At 48.1% G+C, this 19,927-nt stretch overlaps 1 protein-coding gene across 1 annotated transcript in view; it reads left to right on the top strand.

Moving 5' to 3' along the window:
- The first annotated feature begins 8,761 nt into the window (after positions 1-8,761).
- The window catches only part of LOC118216806 (ras-related protein Rab-26-like), an 88,720-nt gene continuing 77,554 nt past the window's right edge, over positions 8,762-19,927 (top strand). Inside the window, exons 1-2 of the mRNA XM_035398313.1 lie at positions 8,762-9,367; positions 13,834-13,944. Coding sequence (XP_035254204.1) covers positions 9,179-9,367; positions 13,834-13,944 — 300 coding nt within the window. The 5' untranslated portion in view covers positions 8,762-9,178. The remainder of the gene's footprint in view (positions 9,368-13,833; positions 13,945-19,927) is intronic.

Raw genomic sequence — 19,927 nt, 5'->3', positions numbered from 1 at the left:
TTTATTATGAAAAACACCAGGCTGATCCTTTATCACTTATTTCAGTGCAAGGGAGTGCTACTCGTCATTTAATTGCTCATCTCCTATCAAACTTTGACAGTTTGAAGCTGCCATCTAGTGGTTATCAACGGTATCACTGCCTATGCCCGACTTCTGCCGTTATATGAAATTGGAGTGACTGGTTATCTTGCAACCCTACTCACTACAGGCCACAAACCTGATGTGAGCTTCAAATGCCATCCTATTTCTCGTCATGTTTGTCAGTTTGCTGTTTTTCTAATACCTTGCCAAGCAGGGATAGGGATGTCTCTTTCACACACCGTATTCAAAGAACAGACCCTCACCATTTTACCACCGTACACCCAAGAAAACACCAATTCACAAGCTTGACAAATTCATAATTTATCAATTAACAGTTGGTCTGTCTGAGAATTTAATCTGGCTAGTTCTAATATTTGAGAAACGCGGCATGAGAATGAGATTTTTTTTTTTTTTTCAAGTCACAACACATTATGTTAACGGCTGCAGGTTTGGTTGTTGCAAAAAAGAATGTCTTGATATTCCATAAAACAGCAGAATGTGAAACTGTGTTAACTGAAAAGTGACAGAGATAGCAGGGTCTACTCTGAGAAGGAAATGGAGGCTACACAACAAACACCCCCCACCCCCCCAATCTCCAGCCAGTCTCCCTGTTCCTCTATCAAATGGGGCTGTGTATACTGCCCCCTGCAGGACAGGTTCAAGAGAGTCAGGACATGGGGTGCCTCTGCCTCCATACCCCTGCTCCCTACCCCCACATCCGCCCAGGCCGGCACAGACACACACCTGAAGCCTGCACCAATCTGCAACTCCCAGCATGCTCTGGGGGAATCTGGCGAGGCAATCGTGCTCTGGAAAATAATATTAATTACTGGTTTCCAATGCAGAGGCCAAAGGCTATAAAAACCATGGTGGGTGCCCAAAACTGTGACAGAGAGGGAGGGAGGGAGGGAGGGAGAGGGGGGAGAGAGAGAGGGAAAGAGAGAGAGAGAGAGAATGAGAAAAAAAGGGAGGGAAAAGGGGATAGAGAGCCGAAAAGAGGGAAGGAGAAGAGGACCGAGCCGTAAAAGCAGAAGTGCAGTTTGTTTAGCAGCGTCTGGCTAATTGGCCCCTGAGGGCCCGCTAATGGGTTTTGGTTTTTAATGCGCTGTGTCCATTCAAAATAAAGAGGGGCAGGGAAGCTGCGCTTTTATTTTCTGTGTTAATTTCTACAAAACAATCCAAAACAGCAGATTTTACTCATGTGAGCCGAACAGAGGGACCACAGAACCACCACACACAGCCACCGCATCCAGCGAATAAAGTTTAAAAACGTAAATAACGGTCACACGGCTCACAAACTCTATTTTTGCAGACTGTGCTTTGCCAAGTCAAGTTGTAATCAAGCTCCAGTTCAGCTCAGGGAATTTTCATGTCTGTCGCTGTAATTGCTTTTACACATGTGGAGTGCAGGACTGGGATAAGGGGGGATGGTGGGGGGGGGATGGTGGGGGGCAGGGTAGAGTATCGGGGCGCTGCGTTTGGACAGAGCCACCGCACCTCATTCAGCGAGGTCTTTAGCACCATGAGCCTCGCACAGCGGAGGCTGAAAAATGAGGATTAAACATCGGCGGCGAGACGCAGGACCCTTTAAAACATTAAAAGGCGCTGAGGCTTCCTCTGGTTCTGGAGCTGAAAGTTACCCCCCAACCCCCCCCAACCCCCCCAACCCCGATTCCTCGATACGGGTTTTTGAGGATTTCAGCAGATTAGGCGGACCTCGACTCTCGCGATGGGACATCATTTGTGTCGACAGGCCTGCCGTTTGCCGGGAACTCTGAAATGCCCCTCCCCTCCGCCCAGTTTGTCAGATGATTGAATTAACAAGCTGCTTGTGTGGAACCTGATACCCCACCCCACCCCACCTCCGCCCCGCCTGCCTGCCCCCCCCCCCCCCCTACCATTCAGAGACCCGCGGTCCCGCGTGCGACCGCGAAGAAAGACGGCGAAATCCCTTCCGACAACTGTGAGCTCGCCCCGCGCGCTAACGCTAACACCGGCTGATCCTGCTCTTGATGAAAAGACAACACCATGGGAACGCCGGCTCCGCCGTTCGATTCGCCGCCGCCGCTGCCCGATCTGCCCGTGGCCACGCCCTCCAGTTGTCGCGACTAAATCCTGGCTGCTGAATGACCTCATCAGCACCAGCGACCAACTGACGCTGTGGTTTACCCCCCCCCCCCCCCCGCTTTCTACACGCGCACACCCCGACCCCAAGCTGCACACGCGCACACGCTTCTTACACCGAAGCGCACGTGTACGTGCTTGTGCTCACACACACACAAATGCACACAAACACTTACATTACCTCAAGCTGTACTAGTCATAAACATGCACACACATGCACAGACATACACACACACACACACCCACGGCAGTGATGTAGATAAACTGCTGCTTCTCCATCCCTCCCCAGCTGTCCCTCCCCCTCACACTGAGCCAGTTCATTGCCCTATAGCGGCAGTACCAGCCATAACTATAACTCTCCCCCATTAAACCAGCAAACTCCTGTTCAAGTTGGCGTTCTCGCCCTCACACACCAAACCCGCCAAACCCTTAGCCAAGCTAGCACAGCTGCACGTCCCCTTGGACTAAACCAGCTACCCACACCCCCCCCCCCACCCCTCGTTTCTTACCCTCATCCCCCTCCCTGGCAGTGCCAGTAGACCCATGTCATCTTTGGATCTGAGGGAGAAACACACTCATGCGTGACGCCTTTATGGAAGGTTTCTGGAAGCTGTGAATTATTACTGCAATCAGCGGTTTTCAGAGAATTTCTATCTAAAAGTCTTGAAACTTCTCACAAACACTCTTCTCTTCTTCACTCTTTATACTTTTGGAAGACTTTTTGTCTTGGAAGACGATGGCATTACTGACTTCATGGAGCTGTAGACCTCCATTAGAAAGGCAAGCGTGGCTCCTCTGGAGATCTTTACAGGTTTCCTGTTTTAAATGAGCTCCCCAGTTTCTGAGACTCCGAAACGTCACACTGCAGACAGTAACTTAACAAGAAAGACTCAAGGTGCAGTGCAGATTCAGTTGCCTGAAATGAAGTTGCCTTAAAAAATGTTTAAAATGTTTCATAAGAAGGTTAGTTGGAATTTCGCATTAACAGTAAACTGCTGTCCACAACTTTCTACCCAAGGGCTATACGGCATCAAGGGCTTCCCAAACTTTGTCATCTCAAGTCAGCCTGACATCACTACTGCCAGACGGACGAGACAAACCCAGCTGAGCAAAGCTGCTTTAACCAAAACCCCCAACGGGCCACAACGCAGAGTTTACTCACATTGGTTATTGGAAGCACATCTAAAATGTTAGGTCATCATATTCTGCATCAAAAAGACTATTTGGCCAAATGTACAGATTCAATTTTATTTAATAATTTTAAAGGGAAAACATTTTTCTGAAGACCCCATGAGACCCTTAACTAGGGCCCCTGTGGGTCCCTTGATTCCTGTATTGGGGCCCCTGACATAGACATAAAAACAGCTCAAGGTGCAAGCTGTTATTCTTTGCTACTGAAGGGTGTGTTTAATGGCCTTTTCCAATCCCCTATATTGGCAGTAACCATACCCCGCCTTCTTCTGCAGGATACAGGAAGTCTGCTATTTTTATTCCCAGGACAAAGGCACAAGTTTTTTCCACCCAGCCATTAGCCATGTCAATCTTAATCCACTTAAACCATATTTTTTTTTCTGTGTGTTATGACTCATAAAGAGCCAGAATACACTTTTCTCAGAGCTGCAAGCATAAAAAACACAGCTGTAGAAACTGGTTATTGGATAGTTGTAACTTTTTTTTTCACTCCAATAAAAAGGCGTCCATTAAGCAAATACATTTAAATGAAAGTTCCATCTTTGTGTAGCAGTGTTGACTGCGGTGGAATTCCTGCAGGGTTTTCTGTGGTACTTCATTACGGGAGTTCGGCTGATAAATACACATTGCAGGGTGTGTAATTATGCGCCGTTATTCCTCCACGCACCTCGCTGTCACCACAAGGCTGGGGTGTGACGGCGGCGCCACCCGCCAGGGCGTAAATCACGCCGCCGCTGCGAAGGGGGAACGTGGAACTGGCATCCGCTCCCAGCCTTCCGCGAGATTTACCGCCGCCTGATCCGGGAGCCCCGCTCGAGCGCGAAGAATGCGCGGAGTTTACGAGATTGACGGATGCGCGCGTTAGTAGAGACAACAGCAAGTGGCAAAGTGACACGACGTCGTAAATCAAGTCCCAGCTCTAGAGACGCAGGCTCGTTCTTTTAAAGGTGTGTTGTGCTACAGTTTATGCCGGAGTGAACAGCAAAGCGCATTTGTGACAAATCATTTGTAAAATGCGCTATATAGGCCTAAATAATTTTTTTGATTTGACTGAAACGTATACCCTTTTCCCGTTGCACCCACCCAAACCGTAGAATAAGAAATAATATTGTTGGGTCTGAAGGGGTTATGTTGGTGCTTTGAATTATAATAAATTATATTTTTAATTATTTTTTCCATTGTCTCACCCAGCCACTTGCGTCACAGACAGTCTCAGATACTCGTCTAAACACGTTTTGTTGAAAGTAATTTAGCCCCAGTTTAACGGCTCCTCCGTGGACCCCGTGCGTATTATTTTCAACACTTCAGATTCAAATCTGGTCCGAGTAACTCTCACGGGCGTAACTAAAGTGCGGGGGCCTGGCACACTGCTCGTTAAACGCTCACAGCATGAGACCCCATGCTGCTTTATTATTATTATTATTTTTTACTTTTCTAAAATTTAAAAATTAATAAAGATTCGGTTACAGGACGTATAGGGACGGGGAGGACGCGCGACGTCGTTTAAGAAACGCAAAAGCACGTACGTCACAAACGGGAGCAGAACAGCGCACATAGCGCGCACCGCGGCTGCGGTTTCACTGCGATGAGCTGCGGTTGCAGAGCACAAATGCTGCGGGCACGGGCGCCGCTAATGAGGTGAAGATGATAATGATCCAAGGGCCTCAGGGTTGAATGGCGCCGAAAAACAGCTGGATTAATAAGGGCGGATATCATCTCTGCCATCAATACATTATTAAGGGGTCCAGGGACCATGAGGTTCCTTGGCTAGGAGGTGCAATGGTTAATAAAAAATAAAATAAAAATTTTAAATTCAGCTACAGTCTGGCCAACCCCACTCACACCTCACTGAAGGTGACAGTGCTGAACACGCCCATGGGGTCTTCCTCAATACCTCCCCACACCTGACCAATCAAACATGAGAGGGTTTCTATAACACAAACGCAGATGACAGTTCGTCTACTAAGTTCAAGGAATGTGAAATGTCACGATGACTTCGAAGTGTAAGCTCTGATTCTCAGGTTGGGTTTGCTTCACAGAGGTGTTGTTATAAGGCGCTGAACGATGAGAAAACTCACTCATGCCTGGGGGTTGTCATGATTATGTAACAACACACACACACACACATAAACACAAACAAATACATGCAAACTAAGTCACACCAAAACACAATTTTCAAAGATGCAAACACACATGCGATAGGACACACAGGCTGAACATTTACAGACACACGCACACACACACACACACAGATTCAGAAGCAGTCCCAGAGAGCATGCCTAACCCTCCTTGACAAGGCTGTTAATTTCCCTGAAACCAGTGAGGAATTCCTGACTCTCTCTAACTCTCTCTTTTTTTCCCCTCGTTTTAAAACTTCCTTCCAAAATGCCCAGCTGTTTCTGAAGGAGACAGCTGGGTGTGTCGCGTAACGAATCTCAGCTGTCGAGGCGGGCTCGGAGGGCTAAGTCAAGGAGGTTGGATTCAAACCGCCTAAAACCACCCCCCACCCTACACACTCACACACACAGACACACACACTCTCTCTCTCTCTCTCTCTCATACTCAGCGGCGGGGTGTCACGCAGTGGTGATGTACGACAATTTGAGCCTCGACTCAGCTGTTGTCCCATGTCGGACCACACCCACACACCGCCCCACCCCCCAACACAAACCCCTCCGGTCTTCCTCTCCCAACTCAATAAGCACCGCCTTCACATCCCACCTCCGCATGACACCAGTAACAGTGCACTGGCAATGGACGCAGACGACTAAAATAAGCTATTGCCTGCAGTAAACTCTTTAAAAGATCGAAGAAACAGATACTTCTTAATCAAACAAACAGCGATGATGATCAAAGGGAGCACAACTTTACAATAACCAGATAGAACCGCTGCTGAATTATCGTCACCCATACTGGAATTCAGAAGGTTGCACAGCAGGCTAAAGTGAAATGAGACTTTGGACATGGCTCGGGTTTTTCCTACTGCTTGACTACCTCATTTCCCTCCTGAAAAAAATTTAATTTCTTGACTTGGTCGTTAGCACCCTCTTGTGGCTACTCATGATACTACATGCAAATCTTTCACAGCAGGAGACTCCGCACTGTGGGTTGAATTAGTAATGCAGTAGGAATGTTCAAGCACCGCGTGGACACAGAACAGGCACTGGAAGAGTTCACATAGCTGAAGGGCTTAGTCATGAGCGACTGAAGAGCATGGAGAAAAAACAATGGGGGGGGGGGGGGGGGTACTAGGGGCTTTCTCTCTATTAAATGGTACCTCTGTGTGAAAAACCTGTATTGATATTTGCACGGTGATATGCCTTTTATGTCATCTCATTTCCTTTATCCCTGTCCTTCTGGCTCCTTGAATGCTGGCTCAGGGGTCTTAGAATGGCCCAGAGGAAATGATGATCAATAAGTTGCACCGCTTCACCACCAGCCCCCCCCAAACAGACCACCTCCACATACACACATGCATAAGCATACACATGCAGTCACTCCCAGTGGGTCCGAAGGGCCTTTTCCTCATTAAATGAGATGGCTAGAATGGCTCTACTCAATGAGATTCCGAAAATCCCGAATGGAGCAACGCCAGCCATAGAAATGTGTACTATCGTCCAGAACGGTCACAGTCACAAGAAATCTGTGTGGAGCGCATGAACAAGGCCGCGTGAGCCTCCGTGCAGCCAACCCGCAATGCACTTTGGCCAGAGAAAGGGACTTTTCCCCAATGGCTTTTCGTCAGCGTTTTCCATGGCATCTGCAAATGTTCTGCTGAAATGAACAAAACCAGAGGAAAAAAGAAATATTGAACTCTGGCTTAAATTATTTAGGCTCTTCAGAGCTGAAGACAGAGCGCACTGCGGTTAGACTGAAGAAGGTCAGCCCATATGAGGCCTGCCACGACATTGTATTTGCGCCTCGCTTGCGTTGACGATCTGTCGGCAACTAAGTCATTTTTTCTTATTTGGTTCCAATAGAGTCGATGCGTCCAGTAAATTAGGTTGTCCCGTCAGGCCTTATTGCGTACCGTCGCCGCATGCGCCACCGGCACACCGCCCGGAAAAGAAAAGATTTCTCTGCGTAAACAAGTACAACACAATCAATCACAAACTCAGCTATTGTCTGCGGCTGAAAAGTGTTCAGTTTTGTTCGTGTGCTAGAATTGAGCCATTCTACAAAAAAATCCTTTCAGTTAAAACCCAAATCTAAAACTCAAGGAAACTATGAAAATACCTATTATTTAAAACAGCCCACTGAACATCAAAGTGAACCGTATTTCTTTCTCAGTAACTTTCTGAAAATGAACGGAACGAGTTCAGTTCGTTGAAAAATTGAGTCGAGGGTTTCTAGGAAACCGGTTCACAAATGCTCGGGGAGCGTATGCATATCTCCCCGCCATTCGTGTTTCCACAGAATAGGTGTTTCAAATGAGCCATCAGTCCCCGCCTCAGCGCGAGCAGTTCAGGGCGCGCTGTCCGGCCTCTTCAGCACCACGGACAGCTCCAACCGTATAATAAATGTCGGCTACAGTTAAATAAAATCCTCCCCTGCGATTGATAAAATACGCATATAACTGAGTCGAACAAAACAAGACTGTGCCTATTTTTACAGCGCTGAGAACACAAACATTGGCGAGTCAGATCTACAATTGCCAAACTCCGATGGCACAGGAAGGCAGTTATTCTTGTACATTTTTACATAGAATGAGTCAGCCGATCGGCCGAGAGGAACCACTTGTGGTTATATAATGCACTTGACACGAATAAGTACAAATGCATTGGTCCAAAACATAAAATCAATTACATATTGTCAGAGAGTAAATGGCTCGTGCGAACACGTTCGACAGCGTCTTTATTGTCATTTTCAACATTCTTTTCCTGAGGCGAGTGCTGCACCCAAACTATATATAATTACTTACATGCTCTAAACGCGGTGCTTTATATACAGTAGTCCGGCAAATATATTCATAGCAGTTACATCACGTGGGATACTGTTTTGTACAACGCGTATTGTGTTTGTGTCCGGCTCTAGCCTACTTCAGGTCGGAAGATAGATTGCAGAGCTGACTAAAATATAATAATTATTTAAATCAATCGCATATCTAATTGACGTGATTACTAATGCAAGAACAAATTTACGTTCATGCAAATTGTTGTTTTGCTTCCAAGAACGAGTAAGCCGAATATTATCATCTATTCTTTTATTATTTTTTGTATTTATTGTTTGGCGACTACAAAGTGCAACTCTCTGTTTTGCGCTTTAATGTAATTGCCTGTTCGTCGAGCCCTAGCTATTGTACTATTGGTTGCCGTTGACAAAACCTGCTCGGTGATTGGTAGACGCGGCGTTCTGTAAAAGCGGAAAGCAGCTGCTAATATTCAGGACAGCCTCTTCACATCATTATCAACAGAGAAGAGAGAACGCACAGGAAGCGAGAAGCACTCACACCACAGCAGAGCAGTGAATTGTTCCCCGCTACACCACAGGAGTACAGGAAATCGAAATTGCCAGGTGTACGGACACTGTAGTTTCAGAACAAAATCAGCAACAGCAAACATGTTTAAGTCATCGACAGCCATGATACCGACGTGCAGGTGAAAGAGAGGAAAAGTCACAGTCAACTGGACATTTAATAATCTGGTCCAAAAAAAAGTATATTAATAAGAGGCGAGTGGCTTTAAACAATTTGCATTACAATTTACATTTGGTACTGGGGTAAAAACCATAGAAAGGATTCTTAGAGCGGTTATAGGCAGCGCGTGAACTTCGTGTGGAAACAATGTCCAGAAAAAAGACGGTAAAGGGCAAAAGTAGCACCAGCAGCCCAACGACGGCTTCGACAAACAGCAAAAGCGATGGCAAAGCCGGAAAGGGCATCGTCGGTAGCGAGGTCCAGTCTAACGGAGTGGTCCACCCAAGCCGACCATCTCTCAGCAACAGCAGCGAGTTTTACGATATGGCTTTTAAGGTGAGCGCGCTTATCTGATTTTTGTCCATGTAGCCAACAAACAAAACCTGCCTGTCCTGATTCCAAGGTGTGGACGGCAGGAAAGTTAACTTAATGCAAGATTTTCTTGCTGTGGTTGGTCGCCGGACGTTTTATAATTACTGCCCTTGCATTCTGCAGCGTGCGGAATGCTGTTGTGGTTTACAGAGAACAGTCCCATGGTAGGACCTTCGTCTCTGACATTTAAGTGAGCTGACATTCATGCGTATCACTGGTCATGATATGGTAAAATGCAACCCGATAAAAGCATAAAATTTACGTCACTCTTGGACTGAAAATAAAGCACGTCATACAACGACGATCATAACACTTTGTAACGGTAAACACGGTCCAATAATCCAAGGGAGGCGGGCTGTCTTAAACGGGGTTACCTATGTCCTAGATGCTTAGTTTGTTTTTTTACGTGTATTATATTTCATACGTGTATTATATTTAATATAGCAACATGCATATGAATGCGAGGCGATTATGGGGAACACTGATCAAAGTGATTGCCACCTGGATAAAGTTTTTGTCAAAATTCAGGTTGTGATTACCAAGTTATAATAGTAGGGACTCGAAAAAAACAGCAATTCTTGAATACTTTCAACAATGTATGATTGTAGTTGTCTGACATTTTGTTTTCATAAGCACGTTGAACGCGCTCTATGCAAATAGTGCAAAAGTGAACAGCTGTGTCAATAAAGACAGTTGGTAGTTCATCGGGGCCGGGGAATGGCTTCGTGGCAGCGAAGCAAAACAAATTGCTTCGGGGAGATGGTAGAAACACAACAGCTTTATACTGCACGACATGTTTAAGCGTTATGATCACCGGTGCTTCAGGCCTACTTAATACCCACAACTTCCACGCAGATATAATGCATGATCTATGGGGACGTTGGCAGCGTTCATCGGTTCATTTATTCTTTTGTTAGCAGATTACATGATAGCATAATCAGAAGTCTGCTCATATTCTCAATAGTTATGGCCACGTTTTCCACGTTAGCCCAGTCTATTTGGCCGTGAGAACTGAAAACCACCCTAAAAGTTTTATAGGTGAGATTTATACGCCCCTGGATTACAATGACATTGCTGTGTTTTTATACTGATTAGCCTCAGTTCAATTCCTATTAAATATTTCATGTTTTTTTTTACACATAAATTGTGAAAACAAATTAAGCTGAATATGATGAGAATAGACAATTGCCTGAAGTGAGAAGGCAAGTAAATCTCTATCAGTTGCAGAAGACCTGCCTGGTCAAACTCAACCTTGAAACATCGTCTTTATAATTTTACGACTGGCCTGCCACAGTTACCAGCTTATGACATTCTCTGATGCATTTTTTGAGAGAAGTTTTATTACCACAGCAATTGTCTATACTACAGGTCAGCAAGGATATTTGGTGACGCTAACCTTCAATGGGTCCCAATGCTCAAGATGGTGGACGAGTCTCAGGAATAGTGAGCTCTGATTGGTTTGCCATGAACTGTCAATCGCAGGGCAGTGATTCCTGTGCATTAGCCAGCAGTGGAATTCTGTGCACCCACATTGTCTTTGAGTCAACCTTGTAGAAGTCATTGTTTCTTTTTTGGTTTTGTTTCTGGGTTCGTGGAGTTGTTTTTTGTATGCGGCTTCAGTCTGAGAGCTGAGTTAATGTGATTAAATGTGCCTCTTGATTTAGTTCCAAAGTGAAGGACACAGTCTGTCTGTGCAGCGTTCTCCACCCTTAAATAGGGGGACGATGGGGTGGGGGGGGGGGGCTGTTTGACCTTCCAGCAGGGTGTGGATTTACAGGGAGAGGAGAGAGTTTGGGCAGACTGACAGATGGGGGCGGACGGGGTCGGTTGGGATGATTTGGGACGGGGTGACAGGCCCAATTGCGTGTGGAGCCTTGGTTTATGAGTGCTGTGTGGAACGGGTGCCAGTGAGACCCCACTGTGGTTTTTTCACGTTCCTCTTGTGGTTTTCCATCAAACTTTAAACTCTGAGGCTGAGGAACAGCCCACACAGAGCAGCACCTTCCATTCCCAGGCGGAGGGGTGGAGGGGCGGAGGGGTGGAGGAGGGCGGAGGGGCGGAGGGGTGGAGGAGGGCGGAGGGGCTAAGGTGGACATGCTGTGAGACCAGGCTTCACGAACCCCATTGTGCATTTATTTTTGCCTTTCTTTAACCAGGTAGGTGGACTGAGAAAGGTTCTCTTCAGCAGCAAGGACCTGGAGGGGGGGGGGACATGGGGGCTCGTGTAGCCACTCACATTTACTGGCTGATTAGCAGAGTGGCTAGATGTAGAGAGCCAGTTTATCACAAATTTATGGGACTCCTCCCTCTCTTTCCCATCTCTTGGGAGTGACCTAGCACCTGAGCTACTTTGGGTTGAGCGTGACACAAAACCTAGACTCCCCTCCCGCGGTCCCACTACACGCCACCTCCCCCCCCCCCCAAATCCTCCCCATTTCCCGTCCCTCCCATACTCCCGCCCACCCCCTCATTCCCCCCTCTCCACTCCGGTGGGAAGCAGACGAGCTGTCAGAATGAAGTGTGGTTCATTTCTCAGGTACCTGATTTTGCGGCACTCCATGCTAAATGCAGAACCTGCAGGTCGGCCTGGCGTTAGTCACCGTTAAGAGCTGCCACAGCCAGCCTCAACTGGCAATGCAGATGGCATAGAACCACTGGACAGGGATTGAGTCTACTGTACACAGGACCACCCTATTCTGTACATTTAGAGGACTGACCCATTACATTACAGGCATTTAGCAGATGCTCTTTTCCAGAGCAACTTACACAACTTTTTTACACAGCATTTACATTTTTATCCATTTATACAGCTGGTTAAGTACTGAAGCAATGCGGGTTAAGTACCTTGCTCAAGGGTACAGCGGCAGGGAATCAAACCTGCAACCTTTAGGAAAGACAAACTCCTTACCCATTACACTACACTGCCGCCAAAGTATCACAAGCAGACATGCTGCCCGGTGAGATAACAGTGAAGGAGACCCTGCTCTGTAGAGCACAAACCTACTCATAGGATCAGTCTTACATCAGACAGCAGCACATACCAGCAGCACATACCTAAACTCACTTCATCTGAACAGAGCAGGACTGATGAAGTGAGTTTAGGTATGTTTAGGTATGTGCACCCAGCCCTTTTGGAAATAGTTGTCACATTTAATATTTTTTATACTGAACATGTAAAAATGCATATAAGTATTTTAAAAACTTATTTTAAGTCTGTGTAATCGGATACTTATGTGTACAGTTTGTCCATGCTCTGGGTGAGTGTAACAGGACGAGCTCTGTTGTGTGGCGCTAACCAGTTTGTCTGAAATGATACGCTAATGTCTCTGTGCATTGCAGCGTGTGTGTGCTGTCTACAGTAGGATCGATCCTGTAAGCAGGTTTGTGCTGTGCTGTGTGGAGTAGGTCTCCTGTGCAGGTACGATCCTACTGTAGACAGCACACACACGCTGCAATGCACAGAGACATTAGCGTATCATTTCAGACAAACTGGTTAGCGCCACACAACAGAGCTCGTCCTGTTACACTCACCCAGAGCACAGACAAACTGTACACACAACCAGTATCCGATTACACAGACTTAAAATAAGTTTTTAAAATACTTCTATGCATTTTTACATGTTCAGTATAAAAAATATTAAATGTGACAACTATTTCCAAAAGGGCTGGGTTAAACTTGATTAAACAAAGTCACTGAAACATGAAACAAAGAACCCCCAGAATTCTGGTGAGTTTGTTATGTTCTGCTAAGATGTGAGAAGTGCTTTTTTTTTGTGCGTGACGACCGGGACTTTGAGCATAAGAAGAGGAGCGCTGCGGTTCAGACTAAATGCTTATTGAATTTATTGAAACTGATCTGCTGCAAGCCACCGCTAGTATTTCACGTCTCACATCCACGGTGTGCGATGGGGGGGTGGCGGGGGTGATTAACGAGGGAAGACGAGGCACTTCCTGCGACGGAGGCAGGCAGGCACGGGAAACGGGATGTCGGGATGTCAGAGCGAAGGAGATTTTATCATCTCTTACTGCCTGGAGTTTAAGTGCTCTGCGGGCTTGTAATAGCTTTGGTTTTCTTGTTCTTTTTTTTTGGGGGGGTGGGGTGGGGGGGGGTGGTGGGGGGAACTGAGGTTGAGGTGTAACCACGGTTGCGATTGGTTCTGAAAGACGTGAAATGTCCTTCCCACAGAGAGGAGGGTCACAGCAATTAGTGGGCTTTGTCATGTGTCCTCTGCTGTGTCCCAGTGTGTCTCTCAGTGTGTCTCAGTGTGTCTCAGTGCGTGTCTTAGTGTGTCTGTGCTGTGGCTCAGTGAGTCTCTGCTGTGTCTCAGTGCGTGTCTCTCTGCAGTGTCTCAGTGTGTCTCAGCTGTGTCTCAGTGCGTGTCTCTCTGCAGTGTCTCAGCTGTGTCTCAGCTGTGTCTCTCTGCTCTCAGGTGATGCTGGTCGGGGACTCCGGAGTGGGAAAGACCTGCCTGCTGGTGCGCTTCAAAGACGGAGCCTTCCTGGCCGGGAGCTTCATCTCCACCGTGGGGATCGACTTCAGAGTGAGTTTGGAGGGAGAACACGTGTGTACACATGCACGCATGTGTGTATACAAATGCACACACAGACAGGTGCATACAAACCATCACGCATGCACACACAGCCACATATACATACCGATATACTCACAAATACACGCACGCACGCACTCACTCACTCACACACACACACACACACACACACGCACGCGCACACACACACACACGCACGCACGCACGCACGCGCACACACACACACACACACACACACGCGCGCACACACACACACACACGCACTCTTTGTCCCCGGAGCTTTGGTCACAGCCTGACGCCACACCAATAAGGCACCGTCAAGCGCACGCACAGGGCGGACAAAGGTTACAAACAGCCTTAAGTTTCTCCCGTTGCTCGCCAGCGCGAGCCGCGTTTCATTACTCACACGGCAGCCTGTGTTTCAGCCCAAAGGATATGCAGAAGCCAGCGGAACGCATTAGCATGAGCTACACTCTCACCGCGGCAATCAGCAGCTCATTCTGCAGAGAAACGCAAAGCTGTGCCTTGTAGGAGCCCGGGTAATTTCACCCTTATTTCACGGTTAGTGTGTTATTTAAGGTAAAACGGCTTGGCTCTCTGTGCAAACCCCCCCCCCCCAGGCATTGTCAGATTGTTCAAAAGCGCTTTACTCTGAGAGCGATTTACGTATTGATTCCTAAATTAGTTTGACATGCTTTAGTTTTGTAAAAGAGTTCACGGCAAACTGGTGCATTCTCTGTGCCCCATTTCACAGTAAATGTAGTGGGGGGGGGGGGGGGGGGGGTGGTGGGCGGGGCAGTCAGGATGAAGGGAGGGGAAGTGAAGGGAGGGACAGGGAAGCTCACATTTTTAGCCAGGAAGGACAGATTAGCCAAAGGTGCGGGAGGAAATCTTTAATCATTTGTTTCCACTATTTCGTGAAGACTGACGGTTGAAATTGCGACAGAGACAACACATGGCCTAAAACACACTAAATATTTCAACAGCATATTGTGCTAAGTGGTGGTGGCTGTAAATCTAGCAGAACAGCAATAATATCTAATTTACGTTACTAATGCAAAGCTATGAGAAAAGTAGGTGGGATCTGCACTGTACTCCGCATCTCAATCCCATACTCTCTTTCAAGGAGACAAAGAGCTGCATGGGACTACATGCAAGTATTACGCGTCTTATATTGATAATACAGAGCGAGTGAGTGTGTGTGTGTGTGTGTGTGTGTGTGAGAGAGAAAGAGAACAAAAGTGGCTTAAGTGAACGATCTTATCCCACACTCTAAAACCTCTCTGCCTCAAATGAAATAACCATCATATCAGGGGAAAAAATGGGAAAAGGCAAAGCGAAGCATAGTATCAGCTCCCTTAAGCCTCTCTACAGGCCCCTGTCCTGTCCCGTTACCTAGCAAGCTCCCTAACATCCACCTGACTAGCAATAATAGCAAAGTTGATAATTAGCTAGCAGCTGAAGAAAACCCGGCTCGAAAACTCGCCGCCACGCGCAAATTCACAGCACCGATTCTCGGGTATTTCACACCGAAGCTTTTGAGTGTCTTTCATTTGCAAGCGCTGCTGTGTCACAGTGCACTTCGCTTCATGTCACCGGCATCACCGATAATCTTTTAAATCATTTCTTATTTTCCGCACGTTCTCTACGAGTCAACACTGTTAACCCTGAGCAGGTAAACCACCTTACTGGAAGGGGGTAGAAGCTTCCAGAAAACCCATCTTGCCAACTAGATATTTCACAAAGGAAACCACAAGTTAATGGAAGGTGTTATAATTTAATCAGTTTGCAGATACTGACTGGTCAGACTCAACACTAAGATGTTGTTAGAACTCTCATTTTTACCCTGTCCTGATGTGCACTGCAGGTCAGAATACAGCCTTCTCCCGAATCTCACTCCGGTTTTATTAACTCTAATGTCACCTGACTCCTGGAAGGGAGTAATAACATGGAGAAAGGGGGATTGGGGGTTTGCCGAAGTACGTTCTGTGCCATATTTAGAATACTTTTCACTCGTATAATCCACAATCAAGGAATATTGCAAATGACAAATTCCAAAAAATCCCCATAGATATATATATCTACATTGTGTGTGCCCGAATGTCCCTGTGTGTGTGTGTGTGTGTGCGTGCGTGCGTGAGTCTGCACGTTACACTCCGCAGCCCTGATGTGCCAGTGTCTCTATCCTTTCTGTCTCATTAGTGACAGTTTCATACCGGCGCTGAGCAGGTGAAGCAGCAGGTGTGTGCATCAGGGGCTGAGTAGATTTTGGAAGTCACAGGCGTCTGAGCCCACAACTGCGCAGGTGTTTGCCAAGTCATTCTTCACACCTGACACAATCCACTGAAGGCTCCGTGAAGACAACGCACAGCTGCAGTGATAGAGGGAGGGAGCGAAGGAGAGAGGGGAAGGGAGCGATGGAGAGAGAGGGAGGGAGCGATGGAGAGAGAGGGAGAGAGAGCTAAAGCTACAGTAAGAGAAGGAAAGAAATGCACAGGAGCCCAGAGTGACAAGGTTTAAAACGATCCACCCTGAAGGAAAAGCAAAATGGCTTCACGAGATAAATGAAAGAAAGGAAAAAAAAAACATCACAAGCTCACATCGGGCTCTGAGGATTTCGATGGAACACGGAGCGCAGATTCGCCGGGGCGGCCAGAGAAATCTGCCGGGGGGTCCCGCGAAGCGTGACGCGGCAAACGAAGCGCTCCGCCAGTCAGCGAAGCGTCCCTCATTAGGGCCGAGCCCGGGCGGACGGGCGCGTTTCGGAGGAGAGGAGAGGAGAGGAGAGGAGAGGAGAGGAGAGCTCGTTGACTCCATTAGGCCCCTCAGAAGGCGAAGCAATTTGGCGCAAATTGGATTTGAGATCCGTGAGCGCCGCGGGGCGGAGGGCTAGCGCGTTCGCGGCTCGTTAGCGAGGCCGCGGGCCAGACGGACGGGAGTACGAGCCGCACACGGGGCCCTCGTTACGGGGAGCGACCCTTTTGGGGGGACCCCTCCCCTCCCCTCCCCTACCCTCTCCTCCCCTCCTTTCACACAAACCGCTAAATTGTATCCAAGTTCGTACGCACAGGCGGGGATCAGCGTTGGACATCTTTCTGGCAAAAACAGCCCACAAAATATGTAAACGTATTAACCGCATTACAGTATTACACTGCACTCATTTAGCGCTGGAACTGTGCAAATGGATTTGACTCGCTGAAAGTACAGTACAAGCCCGCAAGTTAAAATGAAGCCATTAAAAAAAATAAATGAAGGTGTTTTGTGTTCTTGCCATTAAAACATAATTAATCGACTAGGCTGGATTGTAATGGCTGTATGCAATTAACAGCTTTACAACTGCACAGACTTGATAAATTACCTCACTTTATTTAGAAAATATTCTTCTTTTTTTTCTGCACGGTCACTGTTAAACAACAGAGATGCTGGTCCACTGACACTTGCACTAATGCGTATACGCTCCAGGCCAAAAACTGCGATGCAAACCCGCTCGCACCACGCCCCCCCCCCCCCCCACTAATGTTTTTATGAATAATTAACGGCACGGTATTAAACAGCCTGTAAATGTTTAATGAGTTCCCCCCCAGGTCGGTGGCTTTAAACGCGCGCGCTTTGGCCGAAACGCAGACTCATTTCCTCTGTCGCCCGCTCTCTCGGGCGGGGCGTTTGAGGTGTGCGGGCGCGGCCCCCGCCCGAGACGGAGAGAGAGAGGCTGACTCCTCCGGCCTCGGAGAGCTGCTGCGTATTCACCGTGACGCTCTCCGACGGGCGCTGGGTTGGGTCTGCGGAAGCCTCAGATGGAGCCGGACCGTCGCCGCGCTTCAGAAAACCGCTCTTCTCCGTTTGCGGGCGGTTAAAAGCCACATACACAGAGGGGGTGTGCTATTGGTCGAGCAGGTGCATTCGGATGCAGTTATTTAACTTCAGTATAGCCTTGCCTCAGCAGCATTGCCAGGCACAAACCTGGACAGACACGCCTTTCTCACGTTCTGAACGCGACTGAAAAAAAAACTAAAATAAAAGTGTGAGAACCCGTTTAGGAATACTGGCGTCGGTTTATTCCGTACTCGCCCGTACAGAACGGGCTTTGCTCTGCTCCCTCCCCCCTTTCCCCCGTGTGGAACGCTGCGGAGAGGCCCGTTGCCGGCCGATGGTCGCCATGGCGACAGGCCGCGGCGACGTGGGCGGTTACCCGTTGAGCAGGAGGCCGGACCTCCCCAGCATGCACCCTGTCAGATAGGGGAGGGGAACGCATCCCTGCACAGCCAGCACTGGGAGGGGGGAAATGCACTGAGGATGATGATGATGAAGATGATGATGATGATGGTGGTGCTGGTGATGGAGGAGCCACTGCACCCTCAGGGCCATTCAGCCTTCCCTCAGTCCGAAACAAGGGTACCCGGGATGGGGAGACTGTGTGTCTCTCCTCTGGCCACTGCCCGGTGAAGTACTTAGTTTGGCCCTTCAGTATCTCATTATTCACAGTCACCAAGATGGATGATTCACACCGACAGATAGACACAAACAGACAGACTGACACACACACACACACACACACACACACACACACACACACACACACACACACACACACACACACACAATCTGTTTATTAGTGACTGGGAAAGCGAGTGAGTGCATATGTGTGTGTGTGTGTGTGTGCGTGTGTGTGTGTGTGAGAGAGAGAGAGAGAGAGGACTGTTCTCCTGAACCACGTAGCCAAGTCTGCTACGCAGCCAGCCAAGCTGCTTCATTTTTCTTAGAAATGCGTTTGATTTATTCCGTGAAAGAGAATCTAACAGACTGGAGTCACATCCTGATCCCCTGAAAAGATTATTGGTTTTTATATTTAGCTTATAATATTTTTTTAAAATGGCCACCACGCGCCTGCCAATTGAGAGCGTTAATTATCCTGTTCACATTAACCGGGATACGCGTGCCGGCATGTTCGCACCGCCATTACGCGCTCCGCGACTCGGCCTGCGTTGGGCCGCATTCCGCCGGGGGGGGGGGGAGGATAATTTGCATATAATTTGCAAATGAGCGTGATGTCACAGAAGTCAACGTTCCTCCCGCAGATTTTCATCGGCTCGCTGCAGGCTGCGGCCTCAAATTTAGCCGGCGGCGAACGCTGACGGAGCCGTTCCTCAGCGGCTCTAAAACCGGAGCGCGAGGAGCGTTCCCACGGATTAGCCGCGGTCTCTGTGTCACGAGAACCCGGGTCAGAATCCCCCCGAGCAAAGCAGGGCTTTTTGCACCTCTTCAAATACGGAGTAATTTCTGAAATACCCCGGGGGGGGGGGGGGGGGGGTTTGCGTCGGCAGTTCGTTCAGTCACATAATCGAAGCTCACAGGTCGGCCGGCTCCTAACAAATTATTTTTATTGCTCTTCTCAAAATAAAAGATTGATGAATCCATTTGAACCTACGTTCAGTTATTTGATTATGACAAAATGACTTCCTCAGCACTGCCTGTTTTAATTATGGAAGGCGGTGCCAGATTTGTTGGAATAGCACTTTGCCATTGGACGACACAACAGTGTAGAACTGGGGGGGGGGCTGGCATAGCCATTCCTGCACAATTACATGGCACTGAAATTATGAATCGTAAAAAGGCAGGGCTGCCATTCAACAGATTAACGCCAGCGCCCCCCACAGGCCTCGTCCTGTGTCCTCATAATCAGCCCGTACGCATCATCACCCCGTACGCATCATCAGCGTCTGCACCTTCGCGGGAGGTGGAGGTCGAGATCGGAGAGCGAGGTTGCTGCGAAACCCTGAAAAGGGTGGAGTCACGACGAGCCGTCGCATTAATTGGCTTGTCTGAGACCAATCAGAAGCCTTTTCTCTCGACAGCAAAATGCAGTGATTGGCTGTTATCGCCGAGGTAGCGCGCGTTGATCTGTCCGCCTCACTCTCCTACCGCGGGTGGAAGGGCTTGGCTGGGGGCGTGTCCCGCCTGTCCGTTACAGTAGCTC

Source organism: Anguilla anguilla, chromosome 17, assembly GCF_013347855.1.
Source record: "Anguilla anguilla isolate fAngAng1 chromosome 17, fAngAng1.pri, whole genome shotgun sequence".
Lineage (NCBI taxonomy): Eukaryota > Metazoa > Chordata > Actinopteri > Anguilliformes > Anguillidae > Anguilla > Anguilla anguilla.
This window is presented reverse-complemented; position numbering and strand designations above follow the sequence as displayed.